This window comes from Castor canadensis, chromosome 14 (assembly GCF_047511655.1).
Source record: "Castor canadensis chromosome 14, mCasCan1.hap1v2, whole genome shotgun sequence".
NCBI lineage: Eukaryota > Metazoa > Chordata > Mammalia > Rodentia > Castoridae > Castor > Castor canadensis.
The window spans coordinates 102,534,728-102,558,670 of record NC_133399.1 but is presented as its reverse complement, the minus strand read 5'-3'; the positions used below and the strand labels follow the sequence as shown (position 1 = coordinate 102,558,670).

At 48.2% G+C, this 23,943-nt stretch overlaps 1 protein-coding gene across 7 annotated transcripts in view; it reads right to left on the bottom strand.

Moving 5' to 3' along the window:
* Window positions 1–218: 218 nt before the first annotated feature.
* Slc25a37 (solute carrier family 25 member 37) overlaps window positions 219–23,943 on the bottom strand; it is a 38,906-nt gene continuing 15,181 nt past the window's right edge. For 2 of the 7 annotated variants that reach the window (XM_020177893.2, XM_074055180.1), the window contains exons 2-4: window positions 8,108–8,336; window positions 5,968–6,024; window positions 219–3,473 (exon numbers count right to left, since the gene is read on the bottom strand). In XM_020177893.2, coding sequence (XP_020033482.2) covers window positions 2,953–3,473; window positions 5,968–6,024; window positions 8,108–8,336 — 807 coding nt within the window. In that variant the 3' untranslated portion in view covers window positions 219–2,952. Of the gene's footprint in view, window positions 3,474–5,967; window positions 6,025–7,048; window positions 7,105–7,497; window positions 8,078–8,107; window positions 8,337–9,569; window positions 10,519–23,943 lie in introns of those variants that run through there. The other 5 variants (XM_074055181.1, XM_074055182.1, XM_020177900.2 and 2 more) reach the window with 5 other exon arrangements.

Below are 23,943 nucleotides of genomic sequence, written 5' to 3'. Positions count from 1 at the left end.
GTACATTGGTAGTTCACAGACACAGTCGCTCTTAAATAAAGTTAAATAAAACCTTATTGATATAACAACATGTTGGAGATACAGCCTTAGGGGACCATAGGAGGATGGGTCTTGGATTAAGAGCCTCAGCATTAAAAAAAAGAGAGAGAAACAAACACACATAGAAGTAGGCCTGTAAATAGCTCTATTCAAAGTTAAAAAAAAAAGTCCTGGATGGATTTATCCCATTTGGAAAAAAAAAAATCAATGTTTTGTTTTAAAATAAAACCAATCTACAAATGGTTTAACCCCAAGTCATGGGTGTAAGCAGGGCAGCTAGTGAGTGGATGTGAGTATTACAATCAGGTGGCATTGCCAGGCTGCAGATTCCACTCCAAGATGCTAACACAGAGGATGCCATGACTGCGTGGCACTGATTGCTGGGTGGAGGCAGAGCTTTTACCTCTGTAGCATTTTGCAATGTCAAAATCACAAATCAACACATGGGCTATAATCAACTTCGGAGCTAAAGGTAAGAGAATTCATTCTCAAAAAAAAAAATTTATACCTTGCTTACTGCTTCACAACTTTCTAAAGTTTTTTCAGATACATCACTCACTCAACCTCAGGACCATCAGTGGGCTGGGCTAGCAGGTGGGGTAGGTCGGAGGACAGGTGGCTGTCCCCAGCTCATTCATTGATCATCATAGTGAGGGAAAACCAGGGCTAGACCCTCAGACTGAGCCTGCAGAGCTCTGAAGTCAAGAGTCCTCCCTCTCCATGTCATAGCTCCCTAACCAAAGAAGTCAAGTTCTGTTGTAACTGTCACTGAGAACAAATCCTACAGGAGACACTTTGCAGCAGGGAACATGAAGTGGATAAAAAAAAGAGGTGATGGGAATAATTTTTTAGGATATAATTTAAATTCTACTTTAGCCTCTACACTTTCCCTTTCATTTGCAGAACTTAGCACTACTTAACATTAGCCCAAGGCCAGGTAAGAGTAGATGTAAACATTTTCATGGCCGCCACGCCCTATCTGTATGCACAGAAGCCTACTGATTTCCATGCAGTGGCAGGTGTTTCCCCAAGCAGGACAGGCCAGCATCCAACCCCCAGTCCAGCAGCAAGGCCCTGGGGCACACACATGGGAGGTCCCAAGGTAGCTCTCTCCTACCCATGATCTGAAAAAGGAAGTCAACTGTTTTATTATAGAACTGCTCAAAGCTCTTAGAACAAAAATGAAAGCTACACCCTAGGCACTATGGACATGGCCAGGAGATAAAAACTCTCCAAGTGCAAGCTAGATGCTTCTCGGGTGCTGCACCATCCACAGGAGCCCAGGCCAGAGCCCCCAGGAACCACTTGGGCCATGTCTCAGGTAGCAGGTAGAGACCAGGCCTGCCAAAACAAAAACACACGTGTGCTTCCTGCTCATTTATATCAGATTCTGGTGAGAAAGGCTCAAAAAATGAAACTGAGGCTGAAAGAGGGAATGGTAGACATCAGTCTGGAAACACACGGAGTGGTATAGCTAGAGGACACAGGCTTATATTTTCTCTTAGTGACAATGAGTCCATTTCAGAAAACAAAAGCAGTGAGGCCTCATGTTCTTTGATGACATGGAGCAGAGAAGGCTGAGGAAAGAGCAGGAAGGGCAGCCTCTGCCTTGGACATGAAGGTCCAGGTTAGGCTTTGGTTGTGGGGCTCCAGATGGAGGGTCTGGCCTTGTCAAAATGCAGTGAGAGGCTGTGATAAGGGAATTAATGATTGAGACAGGCAGGGTAGGAGGCTAGAGACGTGCCACAGATACACTGGCCATGTTTCTAAAAATCTCTAGACTATAGGGGGAAATGGATTAGGAGGCGACTTGGTCAAAACACATAGACCAAGTTACCTAAGTGCCTGAGAAAAAGGTTGATAAAGAAGTAAGTCCTACAATAGAGGCAGATTTATTCCCGTGATCTGCTCAGCAAGCAGCCAAGTGTTGGCACAGCCAGCTTCTAAGTGCTGACCAGGGAGACAGACACATCACTCACAAGGAAGGAAACACACAGGCTTAAGGCCAGCCATCTTAATTCTGCTGGGGCCAGCACCCTACAGGGTGGGTGACCCTGCTGCCCAGCACTGTGTGTACACAGTGGGAGAAAATGTGCCAGGACCCTCTCTTTGGTCCTGAAACTTTTAAGAAAGAAAGGGAAAAGGCACATGAAGGTGATTAAATTAAAAAAAAAAAAAAAAGTAGCTGCAAGTAATAGATATCATTTTGATTTTTTTCAACGTACCTCTTCCCCCCATTAAAAGAGAAATTCAAAAGATAAGCTTAATATTTATTGTTTTACATTCAAGTGAAACTTCCACCTGGGGGGGTGCTACACACAACTTTAGGCCATATTCAGCCATTTATTACTTTGGTGCCTTTTTACTGAGCCTGATGGAAAGATTCAGCCCTCTTATTTTTTTTTAAAAAAGCTTGATTATTCTGGCGATCAAAGTATTTATGGACACGCGCAAGCACACACACAAATTCAAAAACTTCTATGTAGAAAAATAAAGGATAAACATTATCCACCTATTTTAGACTGTGTAATGGATCTTTTATATACATAAACTCTCTTCCTTTAACGTGTTCCCTCACTGTATTTCTTCTTCCCTGTGGTGTAATCTAAGGACCTAGGGAGTTGACTGCCACAGCAAAGCAGAAAAGCTACATTCCTCTCGGGGAAGGAGACTAAGCCACTTCTCGCTCCCCTTCCCAAGTCCTCCTGTCCACCACCACCTTGGATGTCCCCACAGACAGCCTTTGGGTCAGTGGTCATCCAGTCCTCCCTTCTTTCTAAGGCACCAGGGAGCAGAGGGCCTGGCACAAGCACCCTGCAGGAAGGACCTAGGAGTGAGGACACTGGACAGCCAGGCAGGGGAAGCCTGTTGCAAACAAAAGATGCCGGAAGCAACTTCCCACAGCCTGTTCCTTTAGTATGGCGTTCGACTCTCCAGCTGGCGTTTGGTGAGGAAGTACTTGAAGAATTCATAGACGGACCAGGAGATGGCGGTAGAGGGCATCTGGTAGATGACCCGTGCCTGGATGCCTTTGAAGTAGCCCATCAGCCCGTTGAGCTGGTATACTGTCCGGAAGGCATTGGCCATGCCTGTCAGCCGGCCACTGATGTTGGCCAGGCTGAGTGCCATGTTCTCCTGCGTGTTGAGGAGGGTCTTACAGACGTCCAAGGGGGTGGTGGCAGCCGCAGCCAGGGCCCCGGCCAGCCCACCTGAGATGATGTGAGACTGTGGGTTGTAGTCCCGGTGAGGGTTGACCTGCTCCTGCAGGAATTCGTAGGTGATGAAGTGGATGGACTGGAAGGGAATATTCATGGTCAACTGCGTGGTGTAACTTCGGTAGAACGCCCCCAACCCCTCGGTCCTCCACACCGTCCGGATGCAGCTGAGGGCTGACCGGTGCTGAGAGTTGAACATCTGCAAGCGTTGCTTCACCACTGTGTCAGGGCCACAGGATAGGTAGGCCAGGCCAGGCCAGGCAGGAGCCAGCAGGCAGGTGGTTGGTTTGGCCCCACCCCGGGTCGGAGTGAAATGAAGCCAAGCCAATAAAGAGAAACAAGCATGTTAGACACACTGGTAATGGGTACACGGAGCGAGCACACACAGCCCCAGCTTAGGACGCCATGCTCCAAGGCAGCCCCAAGTCAACTTTTGTCTCCGGGACTTAGAGACATTTGTGGTGACGTCCACAAATGTCTCCTACCAGAATCTCCAGTAAGGTGGAGCCACTTTTGCCTACATCAGCTGACCTGATCTCCCAGATTCTGGCTGCCACTGATCTCCAGCATCTGAGCCCTGCCCCCGGCCCTTCTGCCCTCCTCCACCCTGACCTCTGCCTATCTAGTAGAAGAGTGTCCCTTGCTTATTCTCAGGGGTCTGTGTCTCTGACGGTGATTTTAGCTTCTGTGTCACAGTACGCTTGGGACATTAGAATTGTCAAGCTCAGAGAGAATCCCCAGTGCAGACCCTGGTTTTGTTAATATAAAAGTAACTGGTGGTTCACAGAAAAGGAAATGAGGCTGTGTTCCCTAGACTAAGAGTTTTAATGGTGTCACATACTGTTAAATGAACACGCATGTTATGCTGCATTTTTAAAGAAATAAAGACCTTAACTCAATAGAAATGACAAGAAGAGGGCAAGGGAGCTGAGCCTCATACAGATTCTTTAAAAAAATAAACAAAATCCTTACTTAGTTAACATGGACTAACTGGTCACTGACCAAGTCCTTGCAGGAATCACCTTAAAAAAAAAAAAAAAAGATATACAGCCAGCCCTCCAAAGCCACAGGTTCTGCACATACAGATTCAACCACCTGTGCATCAAAAATACTCAGAACAGATGTGTCTGTACTGAACATGTATGGACCTTTTTCTTGTTATTACTCCCTAAACAATATAGTAAAGAGACTATTTATACAGCATGTACATTGTACAGGTAAGAATACAGGGGAATTGTGTAGTTTATGTGAGATGCTACACCATCCTCTATAGGGAATTCTGGAATCCATGAATTTGGGTACCCATGGGGTCCTGGAACCAATCCCCTGTGAATACTGAGGGATGACTGTAATATGTCCTATGGGGAATTTATCAATCTTCCAGTGAACTACATCCTGCCTACCTAAGAACACCTCTTGCCTGGCCTCAAAGCACCATCTTGAATGCATTCGTTACAGGACAGTCATGGGACAGGTAAGTTTACTTAAGGGCTTTGCATCTCTTGAGATACAGTGTGTGCAAGATGCCTTTCTGAGCTCTCTGCTTTACACATAAAAGAGAGAAAGGTGTGGTTGGCTCCAGCAGGTCCTGCTGTGCACAATGAGGGGACCAGAATAAAAGGAGCTAAGTGCTTTCCCTCACCTGTCCACCTGTAAACCTTAGCACCTGGGAGATAAAGAGTCCCCTCCCCTCCATCTCCCAAGGTGACCCAGCTTGGCCCTGCAGACCAGAACAAGTCTCCTCTCTGCTAACACATGGAAGATGGCAGAGAATAAGTAAGACATTTCAACTTTAGACAAAAAACAGATAAACTTATAACCTGAGACTTAAACTGCTCAAATTTTGCTCTCCAGTTCTCTGTTCTGGTAAGTTACCATTTTCTGGTGAGGGGATACAAGTGGAGAGAAGTCCACCTGTCACATACAGCCAACGCCATGTAGAGAATAACCAAGATGAAGATATGTCCAGTACCAGGCCTAAAACTTCCTCTCTATGCAGATCTGAGCTGGCTGAGGATGCCAGGATACAGAAGAAGCTTAACAACAGTACTCAAGTCTGCACAGCTAAGATTTACTTTAGAATACTCTCAAAATTCAAAAAGAAAAAGAGAAGATAGCCCCCAAAATGGCCACATGTTCATTTTTGGAGCTGAGTAAGGAGTACATGGGGGTTCAAAATTCTATTCTGCCTACATTTGCCTGAGCTTGAAACTTTCCGTAATCACTTGGAATTAAGAAAAATTGCAAATTAGGTACAAGCCCTAAAAAGGACCTCTCATGGGTTCTCCCTATATTGGCCTAGGGTTGACAAAAGGTTAACAAGGACCAGGCTTGTGTGTAGACACACATGTGTGTGCACAGGTTTTAGGAGTGAAAAGAATGCCAAAGTGTCACCAGAGAGCTTCATGCAGTCCCAGCCCTTAACCCCAGGGATTCTGCTTGGTGGGCCTGGGGCAGGGCCTGGGGATCACCCTTCTTGACATCTTCTGGAGGCTGCAGGGATGGGGACCACACTTTGAGTAGCGGTTTAATTTCCCTTTCCACAGCAAAAAGACCATAAGGCTCCACTCTTCCTGTGCTCCTTGATACCAATAGTAATGCAGTCAAGAATCCACTCCTCCTGCCCACCTTCTGCCCCCCAACTCCCACCCACCTTCTCTCCTGCCCCTCTGCATGTCCCCTACTGCCCCTCCCTGGAACCATAGGACATTACCTTCTGCCGGATTCATTACCGCATCGTGGAGCAGGGTGGCCATACTCCCAGCTATCCCTGCAAAACAAACTCCAGAAAATTACCCTGTGGAGCTGGGTGTTCTGGGAAGTTCCTGGAACCTAAAGTCAGAAGAAGTCTGCACTTGGCTTTCTAAGGATCAAAGCTGACTAGCAGCTCTGCCCAGGTGAGCACAAATGCTTAAGATCCTAAAGTGACAGTGGAAACAATAAATAGAAACAGGGAGGGTGACATAAGCACAGTATCCTCAAGTGAACCTTATAGAAACTTCCCATTCTTGTTGTCAACCCTGGGCAAAAACTAGTCCCGCTGATAATGGGTGGTACCCAAAACCACCCTTTGTAGCATTTCCCACTGTCTAGATTGTAATTTTCTGTTCATAGATTAGCTCACTATGCTCTCAAGGTAAGCAAAACGGATAATATGTATGCAGTTGGGGAGGGTGGAATCTTAAAGGTAATTCCTTAGTTAAAATCCAGGTAATTTTAAGAAAATGCGTAAGAGAAGAGGAAGTTACGCAGCCTGGCATCTAATAGATTTCCAGGGTAATTTTGCAATGCCATGACTGGTTTGGTACAAGACCAGCCCCATCTCAGGGTCTCCTCTGGCCTGGCTTCAAGAACCAGGAACTTCAAAGGGTGAATAAGTTCTGGAATTTTGCTTTGGCCTTGCATTTCCTCCCTTTGTAGTGGCACTGCCCAGTAAATAAAACTACCAGTGGAAGGAGGGAAAGAGGAGGGACAGACAGCACACTAACTCTTCAGAAAGGCACGTAACAGCTCCCTCTGCCCTGCACGCACAGATGTAATCCCCAGAAAGGTCAAAACGCAACCATAGCACACAGCACATAGGTGCAGAGGCAGCACTGGGCAGACCTTGGTATAAACGGGGTTTGTCAAACCTCCTTCAAGGGGCCAAACCATTCTAAAAAGCAGCTTTGGCAAAAGGAGGGCCTAATGTCACAGGCTCAGGGAAGCATCAGAGCATGGCTCTTGGTGACCTGGCTCAATAAATGCAACTAATAATGGTCAACAGTTTAAAAGCCACAGAAATGTCTACAAACCAGGCAGGTGCATTTATTTCCAAGGCTTGCTGATGGGAGGGATGCTTTTTAGTTCTCTGATTAGAATAAAAAAAGAAAAGGGTGGGGGAAGTTATTACACATCACATCTACGGCCCCACTGTTGAAAAATGAATTTTATCACAAGAAGGATGCTTTATGTTGCTATCCATACTACCATCCCAAGCACTAAGGGTATGGCTCAAGCAGCAGAAGACCTGCCTAGCAAGCACGAAGCCCTGAGTTCAAAACCCCGCATAGCAAAAAAAAAGAAAAACCAAAAAACAAAAACACAAACATATTCCCATCCCACTCCCAAACAAAAATTTAGAAAGTCAACTCCACAGGACAGGAGGAATCAACCCAGTATAGTGTGCCTTATGTAAGAGCTGCCCCCCACCCGGCCCCGGTGTGCAAGCCCCACCCCTCGCCCTGAGTCAACCACACAGAACTATTTCAGCCCTTGCTTGCAGAGAGATGCAATCGGACCCCCGGAGGAGGATGGGGTAAGATCCCCGAATCTCCTGAAGCTCAAAGTGGGAAAAGGCCTTCCGCAGTGGCCCAACTCCTTCGTCAGCCATAACACGTCTTGACCTTTTAAAGCTTAGTTAGATCTTGGCGCTGTGGAGACCTGCTGTACCAGTTTTTAAATAGTCTCAAAGAAGCTGTCCAGATAATTTTTTGTTTTTTTGAATCCAGCATTCAAAAGTTTGTTTCTATTCGGGTTTTTTCCTAGATCTGATCAGTAATTGCTTTTGAATGTTTTAAAAAAAAGCAAAAAACAAATAAAAATCAGCCCACATGACAATAAAAACTGAAACACCTCTGCCACCAACTTCCCCCAGGCTTCGGAGAGCGAAGGAAGAGAACAGAAAAAGCATGTGTGCATGTGTGTGCACGCGCGAGTGTCAGGGTGGGTGTGTGTGCACACGACCCTAGAGTTCTTTGTTCGTGAGCAAGCTGCCGAAGACGAAAGCTGCTGGGTCACGGGGAGGAAGGCCCCGGGGAAGACTGTGCTGAAGAGGAGAACTGTCTAACTCCAGACAAAGGTTTTCAAAATACCATTGGCTAGGTGGCTGTTTCCTTGGTGGCTGAAAACGTCATTTAAAGTCCTTTTCATGTTCTCATAGCAGGCAAAATACATGGCATGGGCTGGCCCCGCACCCATCACCATCACGTTCAGGCCCCGCAAGGGCCTCCAGAAGCCTTCGGTCCGCATGATTTTCTTGAGGGCTCCGTAGATACTTGTGTACTGGGCTTTGGGATCTGGGTTCAAACTCTGCATTCGTGTCTGTGGCAGGACAAGAAAACAACACAAAACAAAAAATAGGAGTTAATGAGTAGGGAAGAGGGAAAAGAGGACCCCAGAGAGAAAGGCACAAAAGGAGACAAGTTGATTCCCAATTTCACAGGAATTCTCAGTGAAGAAAACATTTATTCTCTCCCTTTTAAAGTGTTCCCCGTGGCTCAAGTGATAGAGCACCTGCCTAGCAAGTATGAGGTCCTAAGTTCAAACTTCAGTACCATCAAAAAAAAAAAAGATAAAGTGCTCCTCATAAGCCTATTCCACACCCCACATTCACACAGACTTCATTATACCCAGAAAGGAGGGAAGCACAGGAGGAGTGGGGAACAAGAGTGGAGTAGGAAGACCTTGCCAGTAGCAAGCTGTGTGGTTTCTGATATATCTCTTAACCCCTCTGGACCTCAATTAAAACACACATTTGGCCAGGTGTCGGTAGCTCACACCTGTAATCCTAGCTACTCAGGAGAGTGAGATCAGGAGGATCCATTGTTCAAAGCCAGCCCAGGCAAATAGTCTGAGAGACCCTATCTTGAAACTACTCTACACAAAAAAAAAGGACTAGTGAAATGGCTCACACAGTAGAGCACCTGCCTAGCAAGAACGAGGCCCTGAGTTCAAACCTCAGTACTGCCCAAAAAAAAAAAGGAAAGAAAATACCACATTTGTTGCAAGCAGCAATTAAACAACACATGTGAAAACCCTTCACAGATTCAAAGTCCTGGATAAAGAGAAGTACAGGTGTCCCTCCGTATCTGGGGGACTGATTCCAGGACACCCAGGGATACCAACATCCAACCAAGAATGTTCCTGCACCTTCTATAAAGTGGCATGGTGTCTGCCCGCAACCTACACGCATGCTCGCATGTACTCTAAGTCATTTCTGGATCACTTACAATACCTAATACGATGAAGTGCCATATGAACAGTTATACTGTATTATTTAGGGAATAATGGCCAAAAAATAGAACTCTGTACATGCTCAGTTCAGACTCGATTTTTCCCAAATATTTCTGATGCACGGTTTGGACAGCCGGCTGTTTCTACCCTCTGAGTTTCCACTCTGGTTTTGAGGTCTTCCACATCTTCCTGTCTCTGCACCTACGAGTTCTGAAAACTCTTGTTCAGTCTCTACCAGGAAATCTCCCAAATCTCCTAGGCCTCACTCCATCATCACCGCTAAATACTTCTGACATTTTGTTTTTATGAGACAACACTTACATGTAGAAGTCTTGTTCTCCATTCTTACTATGCATAGTCTGGCTGGTTTGAAGCAGGCCTGGTTTTCCCTGGCTGTCACCCTATCATGCCACCCAGGTGTGAAAGGCAGGAAGGGTTAATTTCATGTTTCAAGGTGGCTAGGACACAGTAGCTGGATGCGTACTCAACCATCAGCCTAGATGATCCTGTGAAGGTACATTTTTAGGCAAGGTGACTATATAAGCAGATCACTTTGAGAAAAACAGTTCCCCTCCATAACATGGTTTAGACCTGATCTATTCAACTGAAGCTTGGAGGGAAAAACCTGAGGGGTCCCAAGGAAGCAAATCTTCCTCCACACTGTCTTCACACCCAAGATGCAACATCAGCTTGTCAGCCTGCCCTGTAGTTTTGAACTCGAAGTCCCCACAGCGATGAGTCAATTCCTTAAAATAAATTTCTCAATCAGGAGAGAGAGAGAATATGGGGGAGATTTAGATGTAGATCCCCTCCTCCCCCATTCCTTACTGGCTTGTTGCTCTGGAGAACCGTGAGTAGTACCTAGGTAAGAGACACTTGTCAAATGAGGACAGAGTTGGCTCAGCCCTACCAAAATGACAGCATCCCTCCCTCTACCCTTCCAGCCTAGAGAAGGGACTCTCCAGCTTTTGTTGGGGTAACTCTTTAATCTCCAAACAAAACCACACAGGGTGAAGGGCTTTGGGTTTCTCCATGGGGCTCCCTCCCACTCCCCAAGACAGAATCCCCCAGGAATCCTAGGGCTGGAGAACGGTGTGAAAAACCAGTGACCTAAATTAGCAGTTATTTTCAGATTTCAGGTTTCACCAGCTATTAAAGTCACAAAGAACACGGGGCACACTCTTGCCAACTTTCTATTCCCCCAAGAAAGGACATAAAGCAACAACAACACAAGCAACAGTCACCACTGCCCCTGATCTTCAGTTCCTCAAAGAAAGGGCATTTTTAATGCTAAAAAAAAAAAAAAAAAAGGAAGGCTGTTTCCCATTATTAAAACTGCTGACTTACATTTAGCCTCATAGGAACTCTCCACCCTCTCCTTTGTCCCACATCTTAGGCTACGAGAAACATTTCCCTGCCCAGCCAAAGGCAGCCATGTAACACCGAGGCCCAGGGTGCTGGGGTGCCCCCTGGACTGGAAGGACCACGTCCTTTATGTTTACAAATAGATTTCTAATCTAACTCTTTCAAAAAAGGATTTGATGTGGTTTAATTAGGGAATCCATTAAAAGCAAACAAGACCCAAGGAAAGGGAAAAGTAAGTGTGCCAGCCAAGAGGGTGGGAATCGTGGCCAGGACATCTCCACTTAGGGGTGGAATGGGCTGTGGGTTGGACCTAGAGAGGAAGTGATAAGGCACTCGGTCACTGCAGGGAGCAGGAGGCTGGCACCCCTTGGGACCATAGAGGCTCTTTGGAAATCACTCAAAGTTTATAACAAATGAGATTTCATATTTCATCCGGCTGTGTCTTGTAACTATTCCTGATAAGAAACAAGAACCTCACACAGCAGGCAACACACCTGGGCTTTGGGATGAGGGTGTTGCTCAGTGGAAGAGCACTTGCCTAGCATGGGCAAGGCCCTGGGTTCCATCTCCAGCACCTGTCAGTCCCAGGCCACACACACACACACACACACACACACACACACACACCCCAGGCGCGCACACACACACACACACACACACACACACCCAGGCTTTGGTGTCAGAGAGAACTGGGATAAATACAGATCCGATTGCTTCTGGTATGACCCAGGGCACATTAATCAATCTCGGCTTGAGTCTCTTCATTGAGAAAACTTAATGAGATAATACATGCCTATTTCCATCATTACTGTTAGTGATAATGAAGGAGTCTTCAAGGGGCTGTATGATGACTCATGGAAGCTAAGATGGTTCTAGGATATCATCTTCCAGTCTGAGCCCCATGGAGCTAGAGGTCGTACCTCTTGCTCACAGCAGACCCCCAATCCTAGTGAGATGTACGAATCCTGGGTGCCTAATAAATAAGTGCTGAATCAATGAATGAATGCAACAAACAAAAGCAACTTAGAATACCAACTGGAGTGCAGGGCATGTCACCTAGCCCACTTCCCCTAAATATGAGCTACAATTTTGTGGAGTAAGCCTGTCCTCACCATCACCATTGATCTAGAACTTTCCCTATTGAAGCGAAGTCCACATTTCACTAAATCTCTCAAGTTAGGCATGACCCACCACTCACAAGCAGAGCAAAATAGCAGCCTGTCCCTGGGGACTAACCGGGCCTGTGGACAAGGATGGCTCTGGCCAGGCCTGGTCTGGGGCAGGGACCCCTACACCATGGCGTATCTTCTTAGGGAATGAGGCCCTGTCAGATCACCTCCTCTGGGGTCTCTGTCATGCGGCAGCATCCTGCCCAGGTTTGTACAACCAGTTAAGGCTGGGGCCTTCCTTGGACTCTAGCAGACAGAAACCAAAGAGCCCAGGGCAAGAGGCCCAAGAAAGTAGCTGCTGAGAGTTCGCACTTAGGACCTGACACTGATTCTGGCAGGCCCAAGTAGGCTCAGCTGTGGCACCTCATCTCTCTGGTCCCCAGTGTTCTCAACAGGAAAATGAAGGGATGGACCCCTCATTATCAGTCATGAATAGCTGATATCAGAGGCTGATTATCAGTCATATGGACTATGGGAGATATACCCATCCATGGGCACCACCCTCACACACACTGACTCAAAACTTTCTCAGTTCCCCAGATAATTCTAATTATTGCTAAGTTTGAAGACACACTAACTGACCATTTAAGCCCTGTTCAGCCCCTATACTTTCTAATAATGTCCTCCAACCACACTCTGCCCCACATCAGCAGTGTAGGACTTGCCTCGGTTCCTATGAGGAGGGGGTGGTTGAGGGAGGGCAGTGGGCACAGAGTAGGGCAAGGCAGGAAGCAGTCCATAGTGTGTGCTTTAGAGCCAAACTAAGGTAGAGGAGTTTATTCACCTTGGGTGTGGCCGTCACCATCTATGATGGTCCCCCAGAAAGCTGCTAGAAAACCTTGGCCTGGGTGGCAGTCAACAGTTACCGTCCTAACCCCTTTATACACATGGGGTCAACAGGAGGGTCTGTCCTTTACACACCAGCTCACTGGACACTGGCATTGCACCAAGGAGTACAGGAGAACTTTGGGGTTGATTTTGCACCCCCATCCCCTTTTAAAATCAGGGGTGAGGCATAAACGGAACCCAAATGGACCAAATGGACCAAACTCGTATGAAAGGCCAACTGCTTATCACTCACCTCACTGGGCTTCTCTGTCCTCAGGGCTGCTTAAGAGCAGCCACAGTTAAGGACACTTGGTACAGATGCAAGTGGCTGTGAGCACAGAACAGGGCCCAGTCAACCCACACTGGCGAAGGTTTGTCCACAGCTTCCCTATCTTGCAGCACCTCCATGTCTTCCACCTGCTCGCGTGAGCACCCCTCAGGGTTGGGCACTGAGATACAGAGAGGGAAAAGAGATGGGAAAAACAAGGAAAGTGTGTGACAAGCAAGGAATGCAGCAGACCACCCAGTGTGCCAAAAAGGAGCGGAGAAAAGAACTCAGGAGTGAGCAAGCTGGTATTAGCCAGAGAGAAGATAACCAAGGTAGTCTCTTTCTTAAGTTTTGCAGTGACTCTGTCTGTGAAATGGAGACAAAGAAGGCTACCTTGCAGACCAGAGGAAAAGGGAGTGAATGGAAGCAAGCATCCATCGAGGGGTGAGGGGTGAAAGCAAATAGGGGTCATCTCCTCAGTGGGACACCACTCAACTATGGCAAGGAGGGGATTCCGCCATGTCTTACTCAGGACTGAACTCTGAAGACAGTGCTAAGTGAAATAAGCCGGTAACGAACACACAGAAATTGCACAATTCCACAGAGAGGTGGGGCAGATTTCCAGACTTGTCAGAGTCACAGAGGCCAAAGGAGAACAGCCATTTCCAGAGGTTGGAGGTAGCAGGTAATGGTGAGTCAGTGATAATGGGTGCAGGGTTTGGTTCCTGCAAGATGAAGAGTTCTGTGCATGGATGGTGGTGATGGTTGCACAAAAAAATGGACTCGATGCTGCTGAGATACACATGCACTTAAAAATGGTTAAGGAAGCAAGCATTTTGTTATGTATATTTTACTACAAATTTCAAAATATGAGAAAAGGAAGTGAAGATGGAGAGGAGGGAAAGGGAAATGAATGAATAAGGATATGCAAAGAGCCAGAGATTTAAAATGACATCACCATATATGCATGCACGTGCACATCACAGCCAGAGACAGAATCACTTTCCCTGTCTGGGTTTCGGTTCCTGCTCACCACCTAGCCGCATGACTCTCCCTTTTCTTCCCATCAGTTTCCATGTTTGCACTGTAATTCTCACCTCTTGGAAAGTCATAACACAATTAGCATACTGAAGGCCCTGGAAGTCCTCTGAAAAGAAACCTGTTTAACTAGGTTTAACAAGGCACTTCCTGAGTGTGCGGCAACACCAAGTCTCTTTTCATTTATAACCAGTTACACTTTGTTGAGCACACTTGTGAAAACACGACTGGAGCCAACGACAATTGGCTCCCTTGAGGAAGGAAATGCAAAGAGAGCATGCAGGTGTCAGAAAGACCCTCTGGCAGCCCCTGCAGAGGCTGGTCAGCAGGGAGCAGCCTGGAGACAGGAGGCAGGAGTTGAAGGACCCTGGTGCCTGGCAGGGGCAGGGAGCAGTGAAGGGGCAGGTGAGCCCTCTGGGGCTGGTGTTCTCCAGCCATCCTCCATGCTGCCTGCACAACTGCAGCTCACTCTCAAAGCTTTAGGAAGGAGGGGCATGCACTGGGCCAGAAGTCAAGAGGTCTGCCTCTGCCACTCACTATGTGGCCTGTACAAGTCCTTAGAGTCCCAGAACCATGAATCTACAGTTCTAGGGCAATGACACAAAATCCCAAACTCTGCACCTGTTTTGACCAGGCTCCATAAACACCTAGCAAGGCTGGAAGCACAAGGGACCAGCCCCTTCCTCAAACTCTTGTCATCTTGTGATGACAAGACGGGGGAGGCCTGCTGCCTTGGTCTGTCCACTCTCTGAGAGTGGAAAATGTGTGTTCTGTTCCAGGTGAGATGGAGGATCGTGTAACAGGAGCTGCACAGGGCCCTGAGGAGGTTGTGCTGTAGCCCAGTCCTCGCCTTTTCAGACAACAAACTGGGACCCTCAAGAAGAAAAGTGACTTGCCCAAGATCTGATGGATGAGGGGCCTGGGAGCTGGACCTGGGCCCAAGGAACAGAAGGGGACAAGATGGGTCTGGCACAGAGTCTCAGATGTCCCAGAAGATCCTGCCCAGGCCTCAAGGCCCAGCCCAAGACCTGCTGTGTCATCACACAGCCTCTGACTCCCTGCCTGGCTCAGAATGACTGGCAATTCCCAACTCTACAAAACTTCCCAGGTTCAAAGTACATAGTACACTTCTAGGATCAAAAGACAACGTGAAATCTACTCCTTGGGAGCCAGGTCGAAAGGGGATACAGAGTAGAGAGAAGCTGGCATTTGGCTCCCAGGTCCTGTATGAAAAACCACGCACACGGCACAGTAAGCAAGCACAGCTCCCAGGAGGACTGAGCTAAGCTGCCCGGCTAGCTCTGTTTCAGACTTTCTCGCAAAGAAAGCAGGTAAGGGAAAGTGCCTAGGAAGCAGCGGAAAACAACCAAACAGTGGTAATTCCACTGCCAGGGTCTGCATGGGAATCCAAAGTCACACTGGTAAGTTTCATTCTAGCCTGTCTGTCAGTTGTTCCCAAGCAGCACCAACAGGTACTAAACCTGACCACTGTAAAAGGCCCCAGCCCCACCCTACTGTGCAAGTTCTGGCCAGTAGTCTTTCCCAGCACCATGTTCCTGACACACAGGTGACTGCTGATGCCTTTTTCCAGACACATGAGGCTGGCTCCCCACAACAGAAAGGATGGGGGCAAGGAGCCAAGACCAGCAAGAAGATACTCCTCTGGCACAGTGCTTGTGGGAAGCAGTCTCTTCTACAGTAAAGCCACAACCTTATCCAGGCTTTGAAAAGCCCTGTCCCACATCTAGAATCCTTAGGAGGTACACAAACCACATCAAAGAGCACCAGACACAGCGAAGCCGTCAATGCTCCTAGTTCAAAACTACCAGCATTCCTGAACTCACCAGCATCCCTAACTCACCTGTATCCCTTACTCACCTGAATCCCTGATTCACCAGCATCCCTAACTCACCTACATTGCTTAATTCCCCAGCATCTCTAATTCACCTGCATCCCTGAGTCACTTACATCCCTAAACTCACCAGCATCCCTAACACACTGCCATCCACTCACCTGCATCCCTGACTCATCTGCATCCCTGACTCACCAGACATCCCTAAACCCACCAGCATTCCCTAATCACCAGCATCCTTGACTTGGAGCCTGCTCCCTTATCATGCTCCTGTTAGGGCTTTCAATGGTCACACCCTGGTCCCTAGAAATCCTGTGTAAAAATCACTCACAATGAATAAGAAGACATGATACCATGTCATTCCCACACATGCACTAAGAGTGAAGCCATGCAAATAATTCTTTAGGGGCAAATGTGACATCCACGGCCTTCTGAAGCACATCACAGTTTATGCACAAGCTCAAAATTCCAAATCACTTTTTTTTCACATCTTCCAACTTGGCAAAAATATATATACCAAGACAATATGTTCTCCTATATGGTATACATGTGTATATATTTAATTTTCCTTTGGGAAAATTGAATCTTTTTAATGTTTAGAAAACAGCAAGAGAAAATGACTCCCCCAAGAGTGATTATGGCCCCCTCCTCAGAAAAGTGGGGGGCATGGTAGTGCCAAGGGAAGTTCCAGGCACATACATTGTGAGAGTGTGGGGGACCCCAGTTCACTCTGAAAAGCCCCTACTGAAAACCATTACTTTGGAGCAAGCTGAAGGGCTAGCTCTCTGGAAAACCAGCTGGAAAAGGCAAAATAAAACAAAGAGAGGAGGCCTGAAGGAAAACACCATCCAGCTGAATCAGTTCCACTCCATGTACGACCCCGCTTGCCTACAGAAGCCCCCACAGTTCCCTCAGGGATCAGGAGCCCCATGTTAGGGGGGAGAAGGAGGAAGTGGGTTCATACATGGGGACAAACCACAAAGGCACTCCTGCCTTTTCATTCACATCCCACTGAGGTCCCGATTTTCAGAAGAGATACATTCATCATTCCACAGTGCATCCTTTCCGGTCACTCACTGTCTGTAAAGTGTGGGGTATGAACCACTTGTCATTCACCCTCTTCAAACACAATCCCGAAACCGTCATGGTCCCTTGGGGCACGTTTTGGGGAGCACTGCTGCTTCTAGGAAAAAAGGTTTCTTTAATGAACAGTTTCATCATTCATTTGGTGGAAAACATCAGTCCCACCATGACAGCAACAACCATTTTCCTCAGGCTCCCAGAGAGCCACGGTGGAAGCCCGCTTCTCACATGGGCCACATGGGGGCGCACTATGGGAGATTCAGAGTAAGATGGTATCCAAGGTAGAGGATGGCCCACTTAAGCTGTGCCTAGAGAGGGATGGTGCAAGAAGGTGCAAGAAGCAGAGCTGTCACGACAGTCCCTTCTATACCACTTGGTTTTTTAGACTGTTACTTCAGAGGCATGAGGAGGAAGAGAACAATTCTGTACACAGGGCACGTAGACATGCGGGAGGATCAGGGAAACAGGACCATGTAGCTATGGGTAGTGGGCAGGGGATGCCCACAAAGCCACAAGGGTTGGGGGTAGAGGAGCTCCAGCAAAGTCTGGGACAGTGGCTGCAACATTTGACAGGCAATGAACGACTGCTGAAAGGAAGGCAGGTTGTGACCAGACCAGGGGAGAAAGGCCCTGAATTCCTTGCTGGGGACTTTAGGATCATAATCAGGTGTTCCTATGGCTACGTAGGAACTGTTCACAACAGCAATGGGGTGGGAGCAAAGCCACACGGTAAACAACGTAGATGGACTCCCCAGCATCTGGAAGAAGGCAAGGGCCCCACGCAATAGAACCCCTCCCTGTGCAGCTTGCTCTCTTTCAAGCTGTAGCCATTCCCAAGGCCACCACAGCATCACACACCACTTAGGCTTCCCTTCCACCCACGGCAGCAGTTCATGGCTTTGCTTTGCCTGTAGCGCCAAGGATGCCATTCCCATATTCCTGATCCCAGGAGCCAGGCCCTGGTTCTTCCCCCTCTCCAGAAGATCCTACAGCAGAAGCAAGAGGGAGAAAGAATCTATACCTGCCTGAAGCCCAAGATATCCAGCACACACTCAGAACAATCCATCTGTGACCCGCCCCAAGGATTAAATGATCTCTGTACTTTAAGGGGAGGCAAATTCCCAGGATTCCAGGTAACAGGGCTGGGATTTTACGGGTGCAATTGGTGACCCAACTGAGAGACAGAAAGGGAGGCCGAACACTGGGCTAGAGGGAAACCTGAGCCACCAGTCACTCCTACCCACCTCCCCTGCTGGTAAGAGGAGCAGGGACCAAGTCACAAGTGCTAGACTTGCACCTGGCACTAAAGACTGTGTGGCCTCAGGCAAATCAACCTGTTTCTCTAAGCCCCCAGCACCTCTATTTACAAAATAATTATAATTAAAACAGTAATATTAGCATGTGACCGTTCCACAAATGGGGAAAACAAGGCACAAAGTTGCTAAGTAACTTGCCCCAAGGACACAATGCACAGGCATCAGATTGGAAGCCAGGTGGTTCTGGCTCCAGAATCATCAGCCTCTCACAAAGGGGCGATCTCCAAATTCTTTTCTGTCCCCAGTGTACTCTTGCTTCTATGACTACACAAAGTCACATGCACGACTCTTCCTTTGTACCTAGGCTTGGGGAGCAGCTCTGACTGTGTCAGTCGCCTAAGTCTTCAGTATCCATGGAGCCCTTGGGTGGGCTCTGTTTGTACCCAGCCTGCAGTAGTGTGCTTACAGGACAAGTCCCAAACCCACCCAACAGAAATCACAAAGTTTCCCTGTTCCCCAACCCTGGTCATCAGCTTGGCCACTGGTCTCACCAGGAATGGCCAATAGTGCTGGTTCGATACAAACCCATTCTGTCTTTGAGAGCTATTTGCCCACCAAGGTCAAGAGCAGGAAGGGGATCTGAACAGATGAAAGCGTGGCACTCTGTCATTATTCGTCCTAGCCCGTTTTCTGCTGCTCCAACTGAATACCACCGACTGGGTATAACAATAGCAATTTATTTGGGTCAAGTCTGCAGGCTGGGAAGTCCAAGAGCACAGCACAGACATCTAGCAGAGACCTCCACAGTGTGGAAGGCATTAAACATGTGCAAGGCAAAGAAAATCAAGCCAAATCCATCCTTTTATCAGGAACCCAGTCCCAAGATGCCTACACCACGCCCATGGACAGGGGCAGTAGTAATGCATTCAGGCCTTATCTCTGCCTTACCTCTTAAAGTCCTGCCTGTCAACTCTGCTGCAGCAGTAGTTAATTTCAACATGTGTTCAGAGGGGACGTTCAAGACACAGCAGTATTCACAGGCTAAAACTAAGATATGCCAAGGCCAGGCTGCTTCCAAGAAAGAGTTTAACTCATTGCTAGCAAGGTGGACTTGTGACGGCTTCCACTGAGTCAGCAGCCTTGTGGATATCACTGGCTGGTAAACACCCCACTTACAAGTAAGGACAGGATGCCGATATGAACTGGATAATGCCTTGCCCTCAGAACTGTGTGATTTTTTTCAGGTAAACCCACTGAAGCTTCATATTGCCATCATGAAGAACAAATTTAACACAAGAGGCCACACTGAAACACTAAGGATGCATATACACCCACCCTCACCAGGTTGCCTATGTGGGTCTGAAGAGAACCCAGGCACACAGCGGCCCTTCAGCTCTGCCATCCTGTTTTGCATGGTGGAGCCTGTGAACTTGCACTGAATTCCAGTTCTGCCACTCATCTGCCTTTCCCTCTGGTTTTGCTAGTGACTGACCCAGGCTCCCCAAGGGACCTTGACTGACAATCCTCCAACTGTATTTTGCTGAAAATCCCAAATGGAGACAAACTGTATTTAAGGAACTTCTACTTTGGTTGGGGAGACTAGACTAGCAGGTGTCTAAGAGCCATGAGGACTGGTGTAGAATTAGGTGGGGCTGCGGTAGACAGGGGAGACCTCACATGTCACATGTCACATGGCAGCAGGGCATCAGAAAATGGGTAGGAAGTCCATCCATTCACTAATCAGTTCCACAGCAGGCATGGCCTCCAGGCCCTATGCTATGATCAAGACCCAAGGACATAAGCATGGTCCCAGTTCTCAACCACCTCAAAATAGAAGTCCTTTTCTATTTGGTAGCTGTATGAACTTAGGTAAGTTATCTCAACTCTCTGACCTTGCCTTCCCTCGCCTGTAGAAAATCCTATCCCCTGAGTTCCTGAGATGAATGAATGAGAAAACATAAGTGCATCAATCAGCTAGTCTAGGGCAGGAGGTGCTCAATGAGTGTTTATCTTCTTTACAAATATTTTTAGAATGGCTCCAGTGTGTTCTCCCCCCTGGGAGGGATGGTCTGGACTCTCTTCAGGATCCACCACCAAGGCCAGTTTCACCTTGCCCGAAGGAGTGGGTGTTTCTCTGCACTGGCTCATAAAGGGCTGTTTGGCACAAAGGATGCCACAGAAAGTTTGAACTGAATCCCATTAGACTACAGAATACAGAATAGGAAGAGGAGGACAATAAGCCACACAAAGACTCCTGGGTCCCAAAGTCAAGCTACTAGCCACAGGGCACTGGTTTGGAACTCCTGGCCACAGTATGAATTTCACAGGAAAGAAATCCTACCCCATCCCCTCTGACCAACACAGCTTGACAAGGCGAGGTGACCTTTAGATTCTCATGGACACAGACCCAGGAGGCCTCCGGCCAGCGGAACAGGCTCTGGAATCACACCTGCACCTGAAGCCTAGCTCTGCGCCTCCTGCTCTTCCTCCTCCAAGTGTGACCTCAGGCAAGTGACTTATCTCCTGAGCCTGTGTCCTCCCTTATCTGTGGTGGAGCTTATAAAACCACCTACCTTCTAAACAGTCTCCTCAAGATGAAAGGCCTTTGCTTGGGTCTGTCACGCAGCTGCCTACTCCTGCTACTTTTGCTTTTCTGGATAAACAGCAAATTCCTAGAAAGATGTCATTTTACTGATTTCTTCCTAACACTCACTGAGAAGGATGTCCCCGGGATCTGCCCGGGGTGGAAGGCAACCCATCCATAAACACTGCAGACACCACATACTGACGTCGGCACACCACATACTGACGTCGGCACACCACCTGAGACACCAGCACACCTGAGCTGCCCTTCCATGCTGCTGTCCCACTTAACAGAAGGAAAAGTAAAGATGAGGGAGGGAGGGGACCTGGCCCTGCCTGCTCCACAAGGGACTGACACGCCAATGTTCACTTCTCTTCCTTTGTCATTTCTAAATGAATGGCCAGGCCTGCTTAAATTAATCCTGATTATATAACAAAGGAAACTTGGACAGCTAACTAGTGTGTGTGTGGTTGGGGGAGGGGGTCAGTAGTATCAGTTTACACAGGCACAGAAAGTCCCAAACAAAAGTGCTCTGGGAAGCTCACTCACCTGGCCTCTCAGCTCTGGCCAAGGGCCATTCTGGGGACCTTAGACAGGGGCCAGGGCTGGACAGGGGCCTTGAGTACCAAGGCTCCCTGATGTTGCCGCTTGGCCTGCTGTAGCCAAGCTCCCTGCCACAGATGAACCTCACCCCTACTCAGGGTTCACTTCTGAACTGTGAACTTTCTGAACTGTGAGGAAACAGCGTGAGGGCAACAGACAGGTGAAGGCCAAGGTCAGCTGCAGGACTGGGCACTGAGGAGCCCTCTTTGTGTAGTGCACCCCCCTTGCCCATGTGACACAGTGGCCCTGGAAGGCTTGGTTCTCGCCAGCCGAGGGGTGGGCTGCAGGTGCTCTGGTCCCCCAGATTTAGGAAGAAACACTACAGGTGCACGTTTCCAAGTGTCTCACTTTACCAAACAGCCGGTCCTCCAAAATGTGTGAGCATGACCACAAGGAGGGAGCCCTGTTCCAGGAGGCAGAAGACAAATTCCTGTGCAGCTCTACCACCAAACCCCTGAGGGACTCAACCATTCTGGGTACCAACTTCCACGCAGGTAACAGGAATTCATCTGTTGTGCTTTGTTCACCATCTATTACAACTGTAAATATTTGCTGAAAAGAATAAATGGGGGGGCATGGTGGTACACACCTGTAATTCCAGTTACTCGGAAGCATAGGTAGGAAGATTGCAGTCCAAGGCTGGCCCAGAGAAAAAGTATGAGACCCTATGTGGTAAGTAACTAAAGAAGCAAAGAGGGCTGGAGGTGTGGCTCAAGTAGAGTGCTTGTCTAACAAACATAACCCCCTGAGTTCAAAACCCAGCTCTCTCTAACAAGGTCCTTTCTAGCCTCTAACATTCCAAGTCTATGAAACTGAGAAATGAATGTGTGTGAGGGTGCGGATGTGTTTTATTTGGGGACGTCTACAGGAATATTCACCAGACTTACGTGCAGTTTTAAAAACACCTTATTATTAACAAGAAAATGGCTGTGCACGGTGGTACACGCCTGTAATCCCAGCACTTGGGAGACACAGGCAGCCTGGGCTACACAGCGAGACCACCTCAAAACAACATCATCAACAAAAAAAAAAAAAAAAAAGTTTCAGGAGAAACTGGAACCTTTGTGCAACGTTGCGGGGAATGTGCAGTTGCTGTCGAAAACGGCAAGGCATTCCTAAAAAACCAACAGTAGGATTACCTCAGGATCCAGCAGTTCCACCAGTGGGCATACACCCAGAAGAACTGGAAGCAGGGTCTCAGAGATATCTGAATGGGTGCCCGATGCCAAAGAAAGAAAATGGGGTCTATCCATACAGTGGAATACTATCTAACCTTAAAAAGGGTGGAAATTCTGACGCATGTCAAAACATGGGTGAACTGCCAAGCGAAATAAGCCAGTCACAGAAGGACAAACACTGTGTGATTCCAGTTACATGAGGTACCTAGTGGAGTCAATTTAAAGCGACAGAAAGTAAAAATGAGGGCTGCTAGAGCCTGGGGGAAATGGGGACTTACTTCAGAAGCAGAGTTGTAGTTTTGCAAGATGAAAAGACTTCTGAGGTTGACTGCGTACCAGTGGAAGGTATTTAATTGAACCACACGCTACAAAAGGTTGAGGTGACACATATTTTTTGTACATTTTACCACAATTTTTTTAAATCCCGAATCTAATCAGCAGTTTGCACTAAGAGGCAATTCAGTCTCTGAAATCCTGGTCCTGGTGCAATCAAATATTCCCCTGAGGTTTATCCTAACGCCTGCCTGTAAGGCAGCCAGGGGTCTCAAATGCACAGCATGGTCCCATGGACATAGCAACACCCCTGATCTGGAGCCTGCCATGGAAGGAAAATGTGGAATGTCAGCTCAGGGCAGAAGGCAAAATGCTGAAGACACATGGCTCCAGTCCTCCTCCTTCCCAGGCACAGACCTGGCCCTGACGACTGGGTACTTCCCTCCTTAGCACACGCCTGCCTGTGTCACCCCAAAAGAGACCCTCCCCAGGAATCAGCACCCCAGCTGCTCAGGCATGGAGGAACCAGCTGTCCGTGTGTGAGAGGCCAGGTGGTGATGGGGCTAGTGGTGCCAAGACACTGCCCCTGGGCTCAGCAGCAGGAAGGAAGGGGACCTGCCATGCTGTGGGTGCAGCTCGCCTGGAAGCTGAGCTAGACTGGGAGCAGGGCACCAGACAGCACCCTGAGCATGTCTCCGAGTCAGGCGTGGCCCTGCCAGCTTCCACAAGACCAGCTTCCAAACCCTTCACGGAGGCCACACCTTCGAAAGCTGCCCGGTGGTTAGCCTATTATCCACAGAAAAAAGGAGTTTCAAAGCAGCCCTGTCGCCAGCCTCCGCTTAATCATTCCTCTAGGTATAATTACATCAGGTGATGCGCCTGTGTGTCTGTCTCCCCTGAGCGTTGGAGAGACCCGTGAAGGGCAGTGTCACGATTCTCCATCATCAGCTGTGCTTCGCTAAAACACAGCCAGAGGCGAGCTAGGGTTCACTCCCAGGCAAGCACAGAGCAGGAGCCTAAGCCCTCTCCAATTTTATTTGCTTGTTGGGGATCTGGTCCCCAGGTAAAAAGTACCTGGCCACCACCTGGGGCCCAGCCCACAGGGAAGCTGCGGCAGGTGTAAGCCCCATCAAAGCTGGGCCCCAGAGTCAGGGGGTGCCACAAGCCTGTTTCCAGGGTAAATTTCACAGATTCCCCA